General features: G+C 44.8%; 1 protein-coding gene and 1 long non-coding RNA gene across 2 annotated transcripts in view; both read right to left on the reverse strand.

Annotated features, from left to right (window-relative positions):
- Positions 1-18,449, reverse strand: part of LOC116702410 (uncharacterized) — a 295,446-nt gene that overhangs the window by 129,127 nt on the left and 147,870 nt on the right. The window lies entirely within an intron of this gene.
- The window catches only part of adamts17 (ADAM metallopeptidase with thrombospondin type 1 motif, 17), a 116,652-nt gene that overhangs the window by 8,582 nt on the left and 89,621 nt on the right, over positions 1-18,449 (reverse strand). Inside the window, 4 exon segments of the mRNA XM_032536540.1 lie at positions 7,193-7,328; positions 8,633-8,792; positions 11,546-11,703; positions 13,400-13,480. Coding sequence (XP_032392431.1) covers positions 7,193-7,328; positions 8,633-8,792; positions 11,546-11,703; positions 13,400-13,480 — 535 coding nt within the window.

Consider the following 18,449-nt stretch of genomic DNA (forward strand, 5'->3'; position numbering starts at 1 on the left):
AAGTCGCCTGGAGGAGCAAGAGAGGGACCAGTTTTTTGTGTCAACAGAGTTGCAGGAGTAAGTATAAATGGGTCATCTGGGTCTGTAGACACTGGCACAAGCGGTCTGGAATTTACAATGGCAGTCACTTCAGCCATCAAGGTGACTAGGACCTCATGGGTGATTTTTGAAGACACGTGGTGTAGGAACATCGAATCCAAGATCTTGCGTGTCAGCCCAATCATCCTTTCCCAAGCTCCACCCATATGAGAGGTAACAGCCTTGATCTGTAAGGAACCTCTTCACTTTATCATTGATGTTGGAAGGGATCAGTAGCTCATGACAGGCTCCGACAAAGTTAGTTCCTCTGTCTGAATATAGTTTTTTGACCGGTCCACGTATGGCGATGAACCTTCTCAAAGCACTGATAAAAGAAGAAGTGTCCATAGACTCGATGATTTCGATGTGGATGGCGCGGATGCTTTGACAGCAGAACAAAACCGCCCATCTTTTGCTGTCTGCATGACCTCCTCGGGTGCGTCGTGAAGAGACTGACCATGGTCCAAAGACATCAAGTCCAACGTATGAAAACGGGGGATCGGTGTTGAGGCGGCAGTCAGGTAAGTCAGCCATTTTCTGAGTTTCGCAGGCGCGCCGGAGTCTACGACAGGTGATGCATCTGAATATAAGACTGTTCACACACCTCTTTGCGCCGACAATCCACAAGCCGGCAGAACGAATAGCGCCCTCTGTAAAGAGACGTCCCTGATGTTGGGTTAGTTCGTGATAATGGCGCACAAGAAGAGTGGCAATGTGGTGACGACCAGGAACTATTATAGGTGTCTTCTCCTCGCTTCCTATACTAGCCTCTGTGATGCGTCCACCAACTCTAATGAGGCCGTTCTTGTCAATGAAAGGGCTCAGGGCTCTGATGGGACTGTCCTTTGGAAGAGATCTTTGATCCCTGATACACTGCATCTCTTTTGCGTAAGTCTCTTCTTGGACAGTACGTATTATTGTGTTTTGGGCCTTGGTGAGCATTTCCACTGTGTGACCTTGGGTGCAGTGGTGCCATCCGTTGCAACCATCATGAGGACCCTCTGCATGCTTCCTGTAGAGGCGGACTATATGGGTGAGACATGAAATGGCACGGGTGAGTAACTTCCAACTTGAGAAGCGGCAAAACCGTTGTGACCGAAGTGTGCTCTCGCTGGCAGTTGTACTCAGGGTAGACACAAGGGGGCGAACATCTAAGTCCTGTTCCGGATTCACTAGGTCGAAGGTGACCTGCTTGTTGTGTGTTTGCTCGGGCTGTGACAAGAAAGCTGGACCTGTAAGCCACATGGTGTCTTTGAGGCGTGCTGCTGAGATGAATCTTGTTGCGTGATCAGCAGGGTTGTTGTCCGTTGATACAAAGTGCCACTGTGTGGGGCTGGAGAACCTTCTGATCCGCTGCACTCTGTTGTTCACGAAGACATAAAATCTACGCTTGTCATTGTGGATGTAGCCCAACACTACCTTGCTATCCGTGAAGTAGCTGATGTCATCTATCTGAATGTCCAGTTCAGCAGTAATGAACTCTGCAATGTCCACTGCTAACACGGCAGCACATAGTTCTAACCGCGGGATGGTGAACTCTGGTCGGGGGCTAATTTTGTTTTGCCTAGAACAAAGCTTATGTGGCAGTTTCCATCTTCATCAAAGAGCTTTAAGTAGGCCACAGCTGCTACTGACTTGACCGATGCGTCTGAGAAAATGCAAAGTTCTCTGCGTTGGGCTGCGGATGGGGAGACCTTTGTATAAGACCTAGGTATCTGTAGGTTTCTGAGTTCTTGGAGTGATTCCCTCCATGCTGTCCATAGCTGCTCTTTCTTGGCAGGCAGCGGTTCGTCCCAGTCATGACAGTCAACTGTTAATTCCCGGAGTATGGTTTTCCCCTGCAACAAGATTGGGGCGACAAATCCTAAGGGGTCATAAAGGCTGTTAATGGTTGACAAGACTCCACGTCGCGTAAAGGGTTTGTGTTCGTCAGACACCTGAAATGTGAATGTGTCTTTTTTCAGGTCCCAGCTGACACCCAAACTTCGTTGCATAGGGAGATCGTCGGCTCCCAGACCTAGATCCTTTAGGTCGCTTGCATGGTCGGCCGAGGGAAAGGCCGCCATGACTTCTGCATTGTTTGACGCAATCTTATGCAGCCTGAGGTTGGAGCATGCCAGCATCTGCTGTGTCCTTTTGAGCAGGTCGATGGCAGCTGGAGCGGAAGGTAGAGATTTTAGTGCGTCGTCTACATAGAAGTTCCTCTCCACGAATCTTCTAGCATCTCCTCCAAAGATCTCTTCTCCTTCTTGTGCAGTCTTTCTCAGTCCAAAGATGGCTACAGCCGGTGAAGGACTGTTACCAAAAACATGCACACGCATTCTATATTCCTTGATGTCTCTGTTAAAGTCATTGTCTTGATACCACAGAAAACGTAAGAAGTTTCGGTGGTCTGGTTTGACGAGGAAACAGTGGAACATCTGCTGGATGTCTGCTGTGACAGCAACAGAGTCCTGGCGGAAACGAAGGAGCACACCTAAAAGGTTATTATTGAGGTCTGGACCAGTCAGGAGGACATTGTTAAGGGAGACGCCGTCGTGCTTGGCACTTGAGTCGAAGACTGCTCTGATCTGTCCAGGTTTCTTAGGGTGATACACTCCGAAAATAGGTAGGTACCAGCACTCCTCCTCAGGTCTGAGTGGGGGCGCTTCTTCTGCATGGTCATTCTGAAATATCTTTTGCATAAATGCAAAGAAGTGTTCTTTCAGCTCTGATTTCCTGTTGAAAGAGTGCTGCAGTGATCTGAAACGGTTAAGGGCTTGAGCTTTGTTGTTAGGTAGACGACGTCTCTGTGTCTTAAAGGGTAAGGGAGCCGTCCAACTGTTATCTTTATCTTTGTAAAACCCCTTTTCCATGATGTCTAGAAAGGCCATGTCTTCAAATGAAGGTGCAATTTTGTCGTCGTCTTTGGATTTCTGAAACACAGTGCATCCTATGTGGTCTTTGTTGTCCTTCCAGATGAGAGACCCAGTGTTGTCTTGTGTTTCTTTCACAAAGTAACGGTTGGGACAGGGCTTAAAGAGGGATGCTCGTCCATTTTCCAGTGTGTTAGTGTAGAAGGTGTTTACTGTGTCTGGTTTGTGGACGTTGCCAAGGCAGACACTGCCAACTATAACCCAGCCCAAGTCAAGCTTTTGTGCATATGGGGAGTCATGTGGGCCGTTAATCTGTTTACGCACCTTATGGACTCTGATGAGGTCTCTGCCAAGTAGCAACATTATAGGTGCCTGGTGACGTAAAGTTGGGATCTGTTTTGCGATACATTTTAGATGTGTGTGTTGAACAGCTACCTCTGCAGTGGGAATTTCAGATCGGTTGTTGGGAATTTGGTTGCACTCTATCAGGGTAGGAAGAGAGAGAGTGACTTCTTCATCTAAAGATTGTATTTGGAAGCCGTGCGCTCTTCTCCCCGACTTCTCCACTACTCCTGCACATGTCCTGAGGGAATATGGAGAATGGTCACCTTTAACATTGAAGAGCTCAAAGAATTCTGATCTCACTAGGGACCGGTTACTCTGTTCATCCAATATGGCGTACAGCTCGACTGCCTTATCATGTTGGCCTGTAGGGAAGACTCTGACCAAACAAATCTTAGAACAAGATCTTCCAGTCATGTCTCCGCCGCAAACTTCTGTACACTTTGACGTGACTGCAACGCTTGGACTGACACTCTCATCCTCCCCGCCATGCTCGTGTATAGGTTTTAGGGTCTTGGACCATGGAGCGGGCCCCGGGTGTAGAACCGAATTGTGACGGTCATCGTTGCACTCAGTGCATCTAACATTCTTTACACAGTTCTTTGCGAGATGAGATGTTGACGCACAACATTGGAAACAGATGCCACTTTGTTTCAGAAAGGCTTTCCTCTCCTCAAGGGGTTTCTCTCTGAATGCACGGCACTTGTAAAGAGGGTGGGGCTTCTTATGAATAGGGCATGTCCTTGCTGGGTCTTCTACTTTAGTGTGTGAAGGGTCAGGCAGTGTAACTGTGTCTGACGAAATGTCAGTCTTGTGGACTGATACAGGTGTACGGTAGCTCAAATTTTTAGGAGTGTGTTTGTCTGTCTTGGTCTGATCTCCAGTACAAGGGGCAAACATGAAACTTGGGTCGTTGCGTGTCCTTGCTTGCTGGGAGACAAAGTTCACGAAGAAGGAGAATGGAGGAAAAGCAACTCTGTAGTTGTCTTTGTAGCTGGATCCTTGTGTCATCCATCTTTCTTGCAAAGCAAACGGTAGCTTCTGTACGATGCTGCTTATGCCCCGTGCTGTGTCAAGATATGTAAGGCCTGGAAGTTCACCTTCTGATTTTACAGCTTGTAGCTCCGTCAGCAAGTCTGCTAGCTCCCTGAGTTTCTGATTGTCTTTATTTGAAATCCTTGGAAAGTTATCCAGTCTCTTCCAAAGTGCGTCCTCGATGACTTCGGGCGCGCCATAGCACTCTTCTAGTCTCTCCCATACAACTAGCAGCCCCTGTCCTGGGTCATTAACGTGTACAGCTCTCAAGCGTTTTGCATGTTCTGTTGATTCTGGTCCTAGCCACTTTACTAACAAGTCTATTTCTTCTTTTGCGGTCAGATTAAGGCCTCTGACAGTGTTCAGGAAAGACGCTTTCCACGCCCTGTAATTTCCAGGCTTATCATCAAACTTCAACAGTCCTGTTGAAACAATTTCTCGTCTGGCAAGGAAGCTTACAAAGTCTGTCACATTTTGATTTTCATTAGATGAACCTCTTAGCACATTGTCGTGTTGGTCACTATGGACAGGCCTACTAGGTGGGTAGTGACGGTCATCACAAGCCCCTGTGTGACTCACATGATGTGCTTGTTGGTGGTTGGGTGTGGCTAATGGCAGGTGATAGCTGTCATACATCTTGTGACCCCAGTGCTCAGTGTGTGTGGGTTTCCTGTTTATCGTGGGAGAACATTTTTGAGAATGGTGTGTTTCAATCTGTGAGTCTTCGTTCCTTTCAGACTTGGTCTGCAGGGGTTGGTAAATGTGTGCTGTAGGTGCTTGCAGAGGGAGCGTTTGCTGAGGTTGGGTGGTAGTGAGGGAACTTTGTTGTTGTGCCCCTGGCTTTAGACCGCTGTCCAACATACTATGCTTTTGCACATATTCTTCAGTCATTTGCATGGCGTTGTGAGGTTGCTGCTCTAATCCACATCTTAGCTTAGAGTTCAGCCTATCATTTTCGTGCTCCAAAGCGGCCTCTAGAGCCTCTGCTTTAGCTAAGGCAGCAGCTGCTGTCTTTTCAGCATTAAGTTTATCCAATGATGCCTCCAATTGTGCCTTCTGAATTTTGATTTGCATCTCTTTTTCTGCGTATGCTACTTTTGCTCTGGCCGCTTCGGCTTCTGCGCGTGCCATGGCTGCGGCTGCACCAGATCTGCTGGAGCGGCTGGATGTGTGGGAAGCTTGAGATCTGGTTTTCCATGAGCCGGTTGACTGTGTATCTTCCTGGAACATTGTGTGTGCTGGCTACCTTTATTCCAGCGATACAGCGTTTGAGGGTCCAGGTCTGCTGTAGATCAGCTAGCTTATGAGCCGTCGTTTTACTGTTCTGTCCTCATTACAACCCTTTGTGCAAGTTGACAGGCAGCTTAACTCCTCCTCTAATCACCACACTGGACGAAGGTGAATCGTTTACTTCTTTAATGATGGTCAAAGGTAGGGTAAAACTGAAAACAAAGATATAATAAATGACTACTACATCTTCACATGTAATGAAATGGAATGACTATTTAAAGGATTTTAGTCACAATTTAGCTTAGACTATTCTGTTTACTACAGTCGGCATAAGTAAACATTTAGAAACATATAAAACAATTTTGATAACATACGTCTCATCTTACATAAAAATATTCTTCTATATTGAAAGATGACATGTTAAAGAACATTTACATACCGACGATGCTCGTTTATAGCTTGAACGTGAGCAGATGGCCTTAGATTGATTTACAAATGTAAACAATGCTGTCTGAAGACATTCCTGAGTGCTTCCTGATGACATCATCAAAAAATGCCACAGAACAAACTTGACTAACAGCGCAATTCTCTAGTCTACTGCTAGGGGGAGACAATGAGTAGCATTACAGAACAGAACAGGAAGTGAACAAAAAAAAACAGTGCTTTACTACCATGCAATTAAAATTGAACTCAACCTTACACACAATTTACAGACTTATATACGATTTCACAGACAGCTTTTAAATCCAAACCTATTATGAGCACACATAGCTGGTCTGTGTGACAACACATCATGCTGCTGTGCCTTGTAATGCCGCACAGTGCCCTGCTATGCCATGAACTACTACAAAGAACTGCTACAAACTACTATTTTTTCTATTTTTGTTATTGCCACTCTTCATTCTAACCCCAACCGGCCCGTCAGACACCGCCTACCAAGAGCCTGGGTCTGTCCGAGGTTTCTGCCTAAAAGGAAGTTTTTCCTCGCCACTGTCGCACTGTTGCTTGCTCTGGAGGAAACTACTAGAACTGTTGGGTCCTTGTAAATTCTGGAGTGTGGTCTAGACCTACTCTATCTGTATAGTGTCTTGAGATAACTCTTGTTATGAATTGATACTATAAATAAAATTGAATTGAATTGAATCATCATCTCTCTCATCAGGGCCGCTCTCGCTGTCTGTCAGCTGATTATATTGTTCACCTCCTTTTAAAAATATCAAAACACTAAATGAAAACTTTAAAAAAACATAGGCTGTTGCTCCAATATTTCTGAGACCAGAAAGTGTCAGCGATTTTGACTCAACCGTCTCAACGTGTTTTGCCTACCCAATCAAAAGTTAAGATTTTTTTTTTCCTTTCCTTAGCAAATGGAAAATACCACAGAAAATACCAGTACTGTTTTTAACTTGTGTTTGGGTGGGCAGCCTACAGCCTGCCTCTAAAATCAGCCTAAAGTCAGACTCCTCTCGTCGTGTCACAAACACACAGAGCTCTGAAGCAGACCTGTCATAATTAGTGTATCATTTGTCCATATCAGTGGGTGTTTGACAGCGACATGCTCACTTTCCATCACCGTTAAAGTGTATTGTTATTAAAGGTAAATGTATTTATCTTAGTTGTTTTTAAATACTGTGCATGTGTGTGTGTCTCACCGGTACTGGCAGGGATGGGAGTTGCATAGTCGTACTTGGGGGTGTGGTCGGTTCTCAGGTTGACAGTAGCTATTGTTGACAGCCTCCATGGATTTATTGACTATCCTCATACAGGAAACCACTGTCCTCCTCTCACCTACGCATGCACGCAGGCGCACACACACACACACACACACACACACACACACACACACACACACACACACACACACACACAATAAATGAAGAAGCACAGTGGTAGAGTCTCTGCTTGTTTGAAATCACGTAAAAAAATAACACTCCCGGATGTATCCCAACATGGCCATCTTGTCATAACTACGGCGGTGGAGCCGCAGTATTGAAGTCCCGCCCATACTCCCACCCAACCAATCGCAAGTCAATCCCAGCTGTCAATCATGACCCTAATCCCGTTTTTATAACATCAAATCAACTAAACTGATCAGCGTAATCTGAACTGTCCTCTGGAGCGGGGCTTATGACCTATACTGCAGTCAGCCACCAGGGGGCAATCCACTAATACAGTCTATGTATCAACACCTGGTTTGAATGGCAACACAAAGGAGGGGAGTTGGAAAGGGGGCTGGGAACTTGACTGTGCACCATTTCCCCGTGGTCCTAGTGCTTGTATTGTCTCCTGTTTTTTTTTTTTTTTTAAATACAACGTTGGTTTTCAGACTGTGTGTGTGTGTGCGCGTGTGTGTGTGAGTGGGAGTGTGTGAGAGAGAGAGAGAGAGAGAGAGAGAGAGAGAGAGAGATTCTCTTTAGTAAGAATCTTTGGATACATGTTTACATGTATCCATGTTTATGTTGGATACAAGCAGGAGAGTGGACTTCCAAAAAAAGTAAAAAGGGACAAAACACAAAACTTTCACCCAGGAAATGGGTGCTCATGTCCCGGTAGTACTACTTAGGGGATTAGTGTTTTAACTCAACCAAGTCAATGCTTGATATTATTCTAGAAGTATGTGCGGAGCTGCGGGGCGTTCAGAAAGCCAAAACACCCCCGTACTCCCCCCAATATTGTATACGTCACGTCTACAGCACCACAAATGAGAAGAGATTCATCTTGGAGGTGGAAAAACATATTAGACATCACAGATCCTTTTTATCAGGACAATACCAGAAAAGAGAAGGCATGGAGTTTAATTACAGGAGTACTTGTAGTGAAAGGTAGATACTAGCTTTATAGAGCGATTGTTCTGTAAAGTACTTGTAGACAACAAAATCTGCAAGTCGGGCAGCAAGACGCTACGCTCCTGAGACGCTCCCGTGTGTGGTATGCCGCTTCTATCGATAATGTTGTCTATTGGTGAAGCACTGATCACTTTGAGGGGGGATGGATTTTTTTTTTTAATCAAGATAATTTAGCAGAGGCAGGGATAGCCTATGCAACCCCCCCCCGCCCGAAAATCGCACCCAGTGTTTGTGTGTGTGTGTTACCTCCTCCGCATTGGACAGTACAGTCCTGCCAACTGCTGTGCGTCCAGATGTAGAGATACTCTGGCTCCCTTGGCTCCTCACTGCTCCTGCCTTGAGTGGTGTTCAGGGACACTGTGTACTCATAGTGGATACCGTAGGTCTGGTCATGAAAGAGCAGCACCTGGGAACATGACAGAGAGGGGTTTAAAGAAAAGTGAAGCTGTACATAAAGCTTACCAACCTTTACTAAGTTGATCTTTATTTGCAGAACTCATTTTCAAAGGGTAGCAGTAAGCAAACATAGCTGAGTCTACAGTAGTGGCTTCCAATTAAACAGTTAATCAGTACGACTAGAAATTTTTAATGGGACCGGGTTGGCCTGTGCCAAGCCAAGTTGCGATTACATGCTTTCCACTACAGCCTCACAGCAGGGGATGACTGCACTGCTTGGTCCTGTTTTGCAGCCTTGGTATACAGTATATAATAGACTCAAATGTTTAAAAAACCCAAACATTTCTTCAGTGCATTTAACTGCCCTTCTTGCACGGGAGTAAGGAAAGCAAAATGGACGAGTCATTGTCCCTGCTGCCCCGGCTCCTAAATGGTGGAACAAGCTCCCCACTGACATCAGGACAGCTGAAAGTCTGAACACCTTCCACCACAGGGTAAAAAACAGCTCTTCCAGCTGCACCTTGGCTAATAAGATGATGGTTATAATAACTTAATCATAATAATAAATTATATGGGGCCCTTTATAGCTTGGCTTAATTGAACCTAGCATATTTTTTTATGTGATTTTTGCTGTTCTGCGTTTGGACCTTCATGATTGAATGCACTTTTTGGAAGTGGCTTTGAATAAAAAAGTCAGCTAAATAAAAGAAGAAGAAGGCATTGGGATCAGATCACTCAGACCAGATTAGGGTTGCATATGGCCACATTCTTATAGCAGAGTCTATGTGAATGTGTCACATAGAAACACCGCCTATTCAACTGGCTGCTTCTCCATAAGTGTTTTTGTTCCGGTGGTCTGTACAGATCTGGCACCTGCCTCCTCGCTCTTATCCCCGGCTCTCTCTGAAGCTCAGTTCACTGCCGTTTGCCAGCGAAGTCAGAGGGACTGAAGTCCCTGAGGACAGAGTCCCCAGTGGGCCATTGCCATCTTGGAGACTACCAAGATGACAACAGTAAAAATACAAACCCTTGGCTTCAAAACGACACAGATGCTAAATCCATTATTTTTACAGTTCATGATATCTACTTAAAGTGGAGTACAACATTAAAAACCCATGACTCCCAGTCATGGGATGAGAATAACATTGCAGGTCCTGATTGTTTTTTAAGCTTCATGAAAAGGCATTCTAACTTCTGTCAATGAGAAGTGCTGAGGCAACTAGCTTGGCCAGAGCTACACACTTTAACTGTACAAATGTGGTATTTTTCAAGAACCTTGGGAATGTTATTGAGAGGTCTAGCTTTGTTGATGACATACAGTATGTGGAACATGGACTAGAGCACTGTTACTAACATCAAAACACCTGACCGGGTAGTTACGCGCCGTGCAGTGAAGTGTAATGCTGCACAGCGTCCTGCTAGGCCATGAACTACTACAAAGAACTGCTACAAACTACTAATTTTTTCTATTTTTGTTATTGCCACTCTTCATTCTAACCCCAACCGGCCCGTCAGACACCGCCTACCAAGAGCCTGGGTCTGACCGAGGTTTCTGCCTAAAAGGAAGTTTTTCCTCGCCACTGTCGCACTGTTGCTTGCTCTGGAGGAAACTAGAACTGTTGGGTCCTTGTAAATTCCGGAGTGTGGTCTATCTGTAAAGTGTCTTGAGATAATTCTTGTTATGAATTGATACTATAAATAAAATTGAATTGAATTGAATTGAAGCAGGTTGGATCAATGACTTTTGCTAAGAGAGGTGTCTTGGTTTCGGCAGCATGTACAGTGTAAGTCATGGTAAATGTCACCCCACCCTTTTTTGTTTTCCCATGCAAGAGTTACAAGGATTTCTCCATGGACCTTGGACCTCCGGTCTAATAGTGGCACCGAATATTATATTCCTTGAGCACTGGTGCTGTAAACACACCAGGTACACTGGCTTCCCATTTAGGCTATTTTGGGAAACCCAACACTGTATCCACTTTTCTACTTTTTGACAATTACACTTTCTAGCGGCTCCTGCATGAACAGTAGCCTAATCTTGACAGTGTGTAGCCTGTATGAAAGCACATGGGATCTATATGAGCGTAGTCTTGCTTTTCCACACCTTCCTCCACAGCACTTCAAAGGAGGGTCTGCTAGTCCACATAGCATTCCGGGATGGGAGAAAAACGTGCTCTGGTTTTGCCATTTCCCTAAACCAATCACAATTGCCACGGGCGGTGCTAAGGCCTAGACAGAGCCAGTGTTGCGGCAAAATAACCTCGGGAAGGAACTTGTTTGGGTGGAATGTGTTTGTTCAAAAGTTGTTTTAGTCATGCAACATAAAAGTTAGATTGAACAGATAGACCTCATAAATCCACCACAGTTTAGAATTTCAACAGAAGGTAATGGACACCTGGCCGAAAAGGGTGAAATCCAAATTTCCGTTGGCAACGGAGCAATCCAAGAGGCGTAATGTCGTGGATATAGACAAATAGGAGTGTATCGTATCCAGCATAGGGCCTGCTACTACTGCTACTATTATTAGGACAGCCCACGTACCAGTGGACAAAAAACAAACAAAAAACAGATGCCTACTATTAATGATATATTAGTCAAAAAAAATAGTATGTGTAGGCAAAACTAACCAGTTCATATCTAATTTACAGTGTAGGCAATATTAGCAAATTGATCCCTAAATAAATAGTCATCACACAAGCATTATCCCTAGCAGCAGGGTGTCTTGAGATATAATAATCTGACCAGAGAAACTGATGTGTTTACCATCAGGTGTAAGGGTGTATTAGTGGGTCCCTTGGCAGACATCTTCTCCCAAAGTCCCCTTCTAACATAGCGCACCGTGGTCCCGGCCAACTGAAACTCTCCTGGAAGCTCGATCTTCCAGTCACTGTTGATGGACCCTTTACTGGAGTCTTGTAGAGCTGTGAGCAAGACACATGAGGTCAGAGGTAACACTTTCACGCACAAACCCTGTGTTTAATGGAAGAAAATGAACACCAGTTTTGCCGATGTGTGATCTTTTCTTGCTAAGTTATGTCACACCTGGTTATCTGGTGTGAAATCACCAGACACCAATGTGTGTAAAGTATAGTTGTTTGAGTGTGTGTTTATTCGTGGAATTTCGGTTTGTTTCATCATAAAAAGTTGTAGTGTTTACACCGAAGTTACAACAGTAAAGACAGTGACAACTACTCAGTGTCCTTTTACTAAATGTCATTTAGAATGAATAATTCAATGTTTTGAGAAACGCTAAATGTTTATCATCATGTCTGTTTATTATCACAGAGTTGGAGTCAGGATAGGGTTAGCGTAGCTTAGCATGAAGACTTGATGCAGGGAGAAACAACACCTAACAATTTGTTTAATTAGTAGACAAATGTAAAAATGAAAGTTTCTAGGGGGAATTATGTCTTGTTGTCAAAGTGAGTTAGCCAGGCATGGCATCAGACACATATCCGTACAGACACCAAAACATGTGCTAATCAACCATACCGTATCTGGCAGCCGTTGCTATGGGCATAGTATTTGGCGCTTTTCAACCTTGTCGCTATCTATCTGAGTGACAGGAAATTCACACAGACACCGACTTGAGCATCTAAAGTTCTCTTAGCTGCAAGGAGCGGCAAATCTGTTGGCGCCGCGTTTGGGGCGTTTTGGGCGTTTTGAGCATGTTAAGCGTCAACCAGAAAGTTGACATTTTTAAACTTTATGGTTATGAGCTATGACGCGGTTCAGCGGCAAGCAGCGGCTAACGCCAGCCGCCAATCGGAATATAGATGTCCTTCGCGCTGGCTGATCCCGGACAAACATATGATGTAAACTTTCGTTCCTACCAAAACATTAATTCTGAGGACAAGCTCATAATTGCCGTTGCTGGGTTACCTATCGTTTATAATATAATGTTGTTTGTACACAGGGACCAGTTAACGTTAGCTGCCGGTCACATGGTCTCTAATGGTCCGCTCACAGTGAGGGTTCACTAGGTTAGTCTGGCGGCTGCTCGCTCATGCTGTTGCGGCTCAGCGGCTAACGAGCGAGCGAACTGCTAACAGACTACGCTGTGAACAATTAACAATACAACTTCTGTCATTATATACTTAATTTATAAAGGTTTCTAGTGGCAGTGTATTGCCAGAGAACGCCGCCACGTCCGAGAGGCCAAAGCGTCAAAAAGCTTCCCGTACTTTTTGACCAGCGTGCTTGGCGGGGCGGCCAGAGCTTCTTTGCAGCTCAAGTCGGTGGCGGTGTGTACGTACGGTTAGGCTATCGCATGTGAAAACGAGACGCTTTTATCACATATGTTGAACAATAAAGTTAGCATGAGTGTTCAACACAAGACACTGTGAGATCTCAGGGTGCAGAGCTATGGTAGAGAGCAGAGAGGGAGTGACAAATTGCGGTTGGGAATCAAAAGAAGAATGGGAAATATTATACAATATTAATTTCATGCAGATAAAATACAAATATACATAAAATCATATAAATGCGTAGTAGTACTAAAGTAGTTGTGTGTATACACTGTAGCAGCTGCCAAACGTTTACAAAGAAACATGGTATTGTGTTCGTGACGATAGCAGTAATCCTTCTCAAGGACCCTAAAACAAAATGCATCATTACCCAGAAAGCTATGTGAGGGTTTGTCCTCCACAACTTTGATCCTCCTGGCTCCCGCAGGGATAACCAAAGCTTCGATGTAACCTGATAGACGGAAACATAAGGTGAAACAGATCAGAGGCAAACAGAGTATACCGCACACACATCCAAAAAACATCTACAGGTGCTGGACCAACAAACAAACTTAAGGCAAATATCTGACAAATCTAAATTTGGTGGGGAGCTATCAGTAGAGTGTGCAGATATTTTGTCTGTCTTTGAAAACCGATTCAGAGGCATACATAGGTGGTGATGTGGGCTAGTGATCTGTGTGAATCAGAGATGCTCTATCCTCTATTTTATCCCACGATTTCCTTTCCTTTTTAGTGTTTTCATGCCTTTTTAACAGATAAGCTGCTTGTGAGCACTTGAGATCACCAGAGGTTGCTTGCCAACCATTTCTGACTAGCAAGTTGCAACTGGACACACACCCACATGTGGACAAAAAGTTTTAAAAAAGTCACCTTTTGAATCTCTTCCTCCTTGCGACCATATTTAGGTCAACATGTGATTCACTAATTTTATTTTATATGCCTTATCATTAAGCTTACAATGTCCAGTAAAGCTGTAAGTAGCAACAGACGGTCTCATGCATCTTCCGACGGCCAAAGTATATTTTGAGGATAAAGCCATACATCCGGCGCAGTACAGTAAAGGAGACAAAACGGTACTACGATACTACGGGAAGAAAACGGAAGTTCAGGACGGCAACCCAAGCATGTGGCAAGGTCTAAGAACTATGAAAAATCAACCCCCTCTTCTGTGTGAAGTGCTGATGCGTCTGTAGCAAGTGAGCTCAATACATTTTATGCCCACTTTGAAGTCATCAGCAACAACCACGCAGAAACAGCTGAAGCTGAGGTTAATAGATGGGTGGGTGCACTTCACACACCAATCTCTCTTTCTGAGCACAACGTCAGGAGGGCTTCTAAGCATGTTAACACCAAGAAATGGCAGGTCCTGATGGCATCAACGGGCGGGGCCATAAACCTTGTGCAGAACTAGCAATAATGTTCACAAGGATATTCAACCTGCCACTGGCTCAGTCTGTCATACCCACGTGCTTCACAAAGTCTTCCATCATTCCAAGAGAACAACACCAGCCTGCCTGAGAGACTATCGCCCGGTGTCACTCCCCTCTGTAGTGATTACGTGCTTTGAACTTCTGGTCAGGGATGACATTTGCTCCTCCCTACCAAGCACAGTGGACCCATTACAACTTGCCTATCGTCCCAACCGATCAACGGAAAATGCCATAGCACACATCCTCCACACCACCCTATCTCACCTGGACAAGAAAGGAGGCTATATGAGATTGCTTTTCATTGACTGTTGTTCAACATTTAACACACATCATCCTCCTGGCTAGTCACAAAGCTAACTGGCCTGGGATTAAACTCGTCACTGTGCATGTGGATCCTTGAGGGCGGACACACTTATTTCTAGAGTCTCTAAAAGTAGAATGGGAGCCTGAGCCTTCAGCTATCAGGCTCCTCTACTGTGGAATTAGCTTCTTGTCTGGGTTCTTAAAACTATCCTCTTTGATTAAGTATGTAGTTAGGGAGTGATGAGTTGTAGCGTTCTCCCAGACCGGCAAGGGAGGGAGTAGAAAGTACCTTAAGTAATATATTTAAATACATTTCCCTAAGTTTTGTATCACATTCCGGGACCATATTGTGTAGCCTATATTTAGAACATTTAACAGCCATCCAATTTGTCCAAGTGTTGAACTAAGCAGTCAATCTCAGTCTGATTAGACATAGTACAGATCTCTCGCTCTCTCCTTGGGCAAGGGGGAATATTGAAAATATTTGTATCTACAAAACAGGGGCCCCGCAGAAAAGTTTGGGAGCCACTAGCCTAGAGTTTGATAGACAGGTGATTCATCCAATCATCTGCCAGTTTTGTGTGTAGCTGTGATAAAGCAGCACATTGTGGAAGTGTGTGGCTGCATACAGTTTTCCTTAACATGTTACCTGCACTTTTGGTCGTTCCCTGAATATTTAAAATCTGCAGAGAATCACTATCCAAGCAACAGTGGTGGAGTAGGTTTACCTTTGAAAGCTGTGTAAGCTGAGCGCCTTTCTATTGACATTATACTTTAACACAACACACTGATGTCACAAGTGTGTTGCAACTGCGGCAAAGGGTGGGACACTTTCAAAAGTTGTCACTGTAAGTGCTTAGTATTTGTAACTTGTGTAATTTGTCTTTATGTTTGAAGTTTCACTTTTCTGCGTGTCATATTTTGTCTCGTCAACCCGAAAAACACATAAACCGTCTAGCAATCAAACACAATGTGTGCGTCTTTCATTCCACCACTAAAAAGTAAGTTGCTGCTCCGTTAGATAGACAGTTTTGTTTATAGGCAAACATAACAATATGTCGTCAAATTGCTTATTACCAGTGTTGGGCAGGCTATTAATAAAATTAATTACACTCACCGGCCACTTTATTAGGTACCCCATGCTAGTAACGGGTTGGACCCCCTTTTGCCTTCAGAACTGCCTCAATTCTTCGTGGCATAGATTCAACAAGGTGCTGGAAGCATTCCTCAGGGAGTTTGGTCCATATTGACATGATGGCATCACACAGTTGCCGCAGATTTGTCGGCTGCACATCCATGATGCGAATCTCCCGTTCCACCACATCCCAAAGATGCTCTATTGGATTGAGATCTGGTGACTGTGGAGGCCATTTGAGTACAGCGAACTCATTGTCATGTTCAAGGAAACCAGTCTGTGATGATTCCAGCTTTATGACATGGCGCATTATCCTGCTGAAAGTAGCCATCAGAAGTTGGGTACATTATGGTCATAAAGGGATGGACATGATCAGCAACAATACTCAGGTAGGCTGTGGCGTTGCAACGATGCTCAATTGGTACCAAGGGCCCAAAGAGTGCCAAGAAAATATTCCCCACACCATGACACCACCACCACCAGCCTGAACCGTTGATACAAGGCAGATGGATCCATGCTTCATGTTGTAGACGCCAAATTCTGACCCTACCATCCGACTGTCGCAGCAGAAATCGAGACTCATCAGACCAGGCAACGTTTTTCCAATCTTCTATTGTCCAATTTCGATGAGCTTGTGCAAATTGTAGTCTCAGTTTCCTGTTCTTAGCTGAAAGGAGTGGCACCCGATGTGGTCTTCTGCTGCTGTAGCCCATCTGCCTCAAAGTTCGACGTACTGTGCGTTCAGAGATGCTCTTCTGCCCACCTTGGTTGTAACGGGTGGTTATTTGAGTCACTGTTGCCCTTCTATCAGCTCGAACCAGTCTGGCCATTCTCCTCTGACCTCTGGCATCAACAAGGCATTTCCGCCCATAGAACTGCCGCTCACTGGATGTTTTTTCTTTTTCGGACCATTCTCTGTAAACCCTAGAGATGGTTGTGCGTGAAAATCCCAGTAGATTAGCAGTTTCTGAAATACTCAGACCAGCCCTTCTGGCACCAACAATCATGCCACGTTCAAAGTCACTCAAATCACCTTTCTTCCCCATACTGATGCTCGGTTTGAACTGCAGGAGATTCTCTTGACCATGTCTACATGCCTAAATGCACTGAGTTGCCGCCATGTGATTGGCTGCTTAGAAATTAAGTGTTAACGAGCAGTTGGACAGGTGTACCTAATAAAGTGGACGGTGAGTGTATAAATTGGTTTAGCCTTGTATACCTTGTATAAGTCTTTTCATAAAATCCTTTCATGGTGAGGAAAAAAAATGGCATATGTGCAGATATGATGTCTGTTTTACAAGAGGTTGAGTTCTTGAGACAAAGGTTTGTGAGCCCAGGCTGAAACTGATCTTGTCTGAGGGTTTGGGCAACATACATCCACAATGAACAAAACACACCACTCCCTCCTGAACCCTCAACCCTTCACCTCGCTGCCCGTCCACCTTAGGTTAGGCATCGACCGGCTCACCTGGCTTTACAAGCACAACATTTGATGTGTTAAGGAACAAATGCTAAATGTTAAAGTATGACATTTTACACAGTACTGTAAATGTGAAACTTCTAACATTTCTTATATTTCATTGCAGACAACTGTTTCCTCCTCCTACACCGTTACTCTGCCACTTGGCAGGAGCAGCAGGGAGAAGGAAATAGCTCTGATGAAAGGAATGCATCCCTGGCCTACCTCACGGCAGGGTTATGGGGTCAAAACAGCTGCTTATGTAACTGTAAGTAGCTTTTTTTTTAAACATTTTTAAACTACACAGCCAGGGGAGCCCACAGATAACTGCTTCTCTCATCTACCTACACTAAAACACTCCAGGCCGTGCAGAAAACACACATACACAGTGCATGAGTGTTAGGATAGGATAGGGTAAACAGTTGGGGACAGCTCTGGGTTTGGCCATCACACGCACATGCATGCTTGTGTCCAGTTCTGTCATTATCTCCACGTCAATTTACACAACAGTAGTGTACTGTAGGACTTCAACTATCAATCATTCATTGTTGATTAATCTGCAGATTATTTTCTAGATCAATTGATAAATTACCTGGTCTATTAAATGGTGAAAATGTAGATCAGTGTTTCCCAAAGCCCAACATGACATCCTCAAATGTCTTGTTTTGTCTACAGCTCAAAGCTATTCAGTTTACTGTTACAGAGGAGAGAAAAAAAATTATTCAAATATTCATACATAAGCTGGAACTATCCATCCATCCATCTTCATCCGCTTATCCGGTATCGGGTCGCGGGGGCAGCAGCTCCAGTAGGGGACCCCAAACTTCCCTTTCCGAGCCACATCAACTAGCTCCGACTGGGGGATCCCGAGGCGTTCCCAGGCCAGGTTGGAGATATAATCTCTCCACCTAGTCCTGGGTCTTCCCCGAGGTCTCCTCCCAGTTGGACGTGCCTGGAATACCTCCCTAGGGAGGCGCCCAGGAGGCATCCTTACCAGATGCCCGAACCACCTCAACTGGCTCCTTTCAACGCGAAGGAGCAGCGGCTCTACTCCGAGTCCTCTCGGATGACTAAGCTTCTCACCCTATCTCTA

The sequence above is a fragment of the Etheostoma spectabile genome, chromosome 15 (genome assembly GCF_008692095.1).
Source record: "Etheostoma spectabile isolate EspeVRDwgs_2016 chromosome 15, UIUC_Espe_1.0, whole genome shotgun sequence".
Classification (NCBI taxonomy): domain Eukaryota; kingdom Metazoa; phylum Chordata; class Actinopteri; order Perciformes; family Percidae; genus Etheostoma; species Etheostoma spectabile.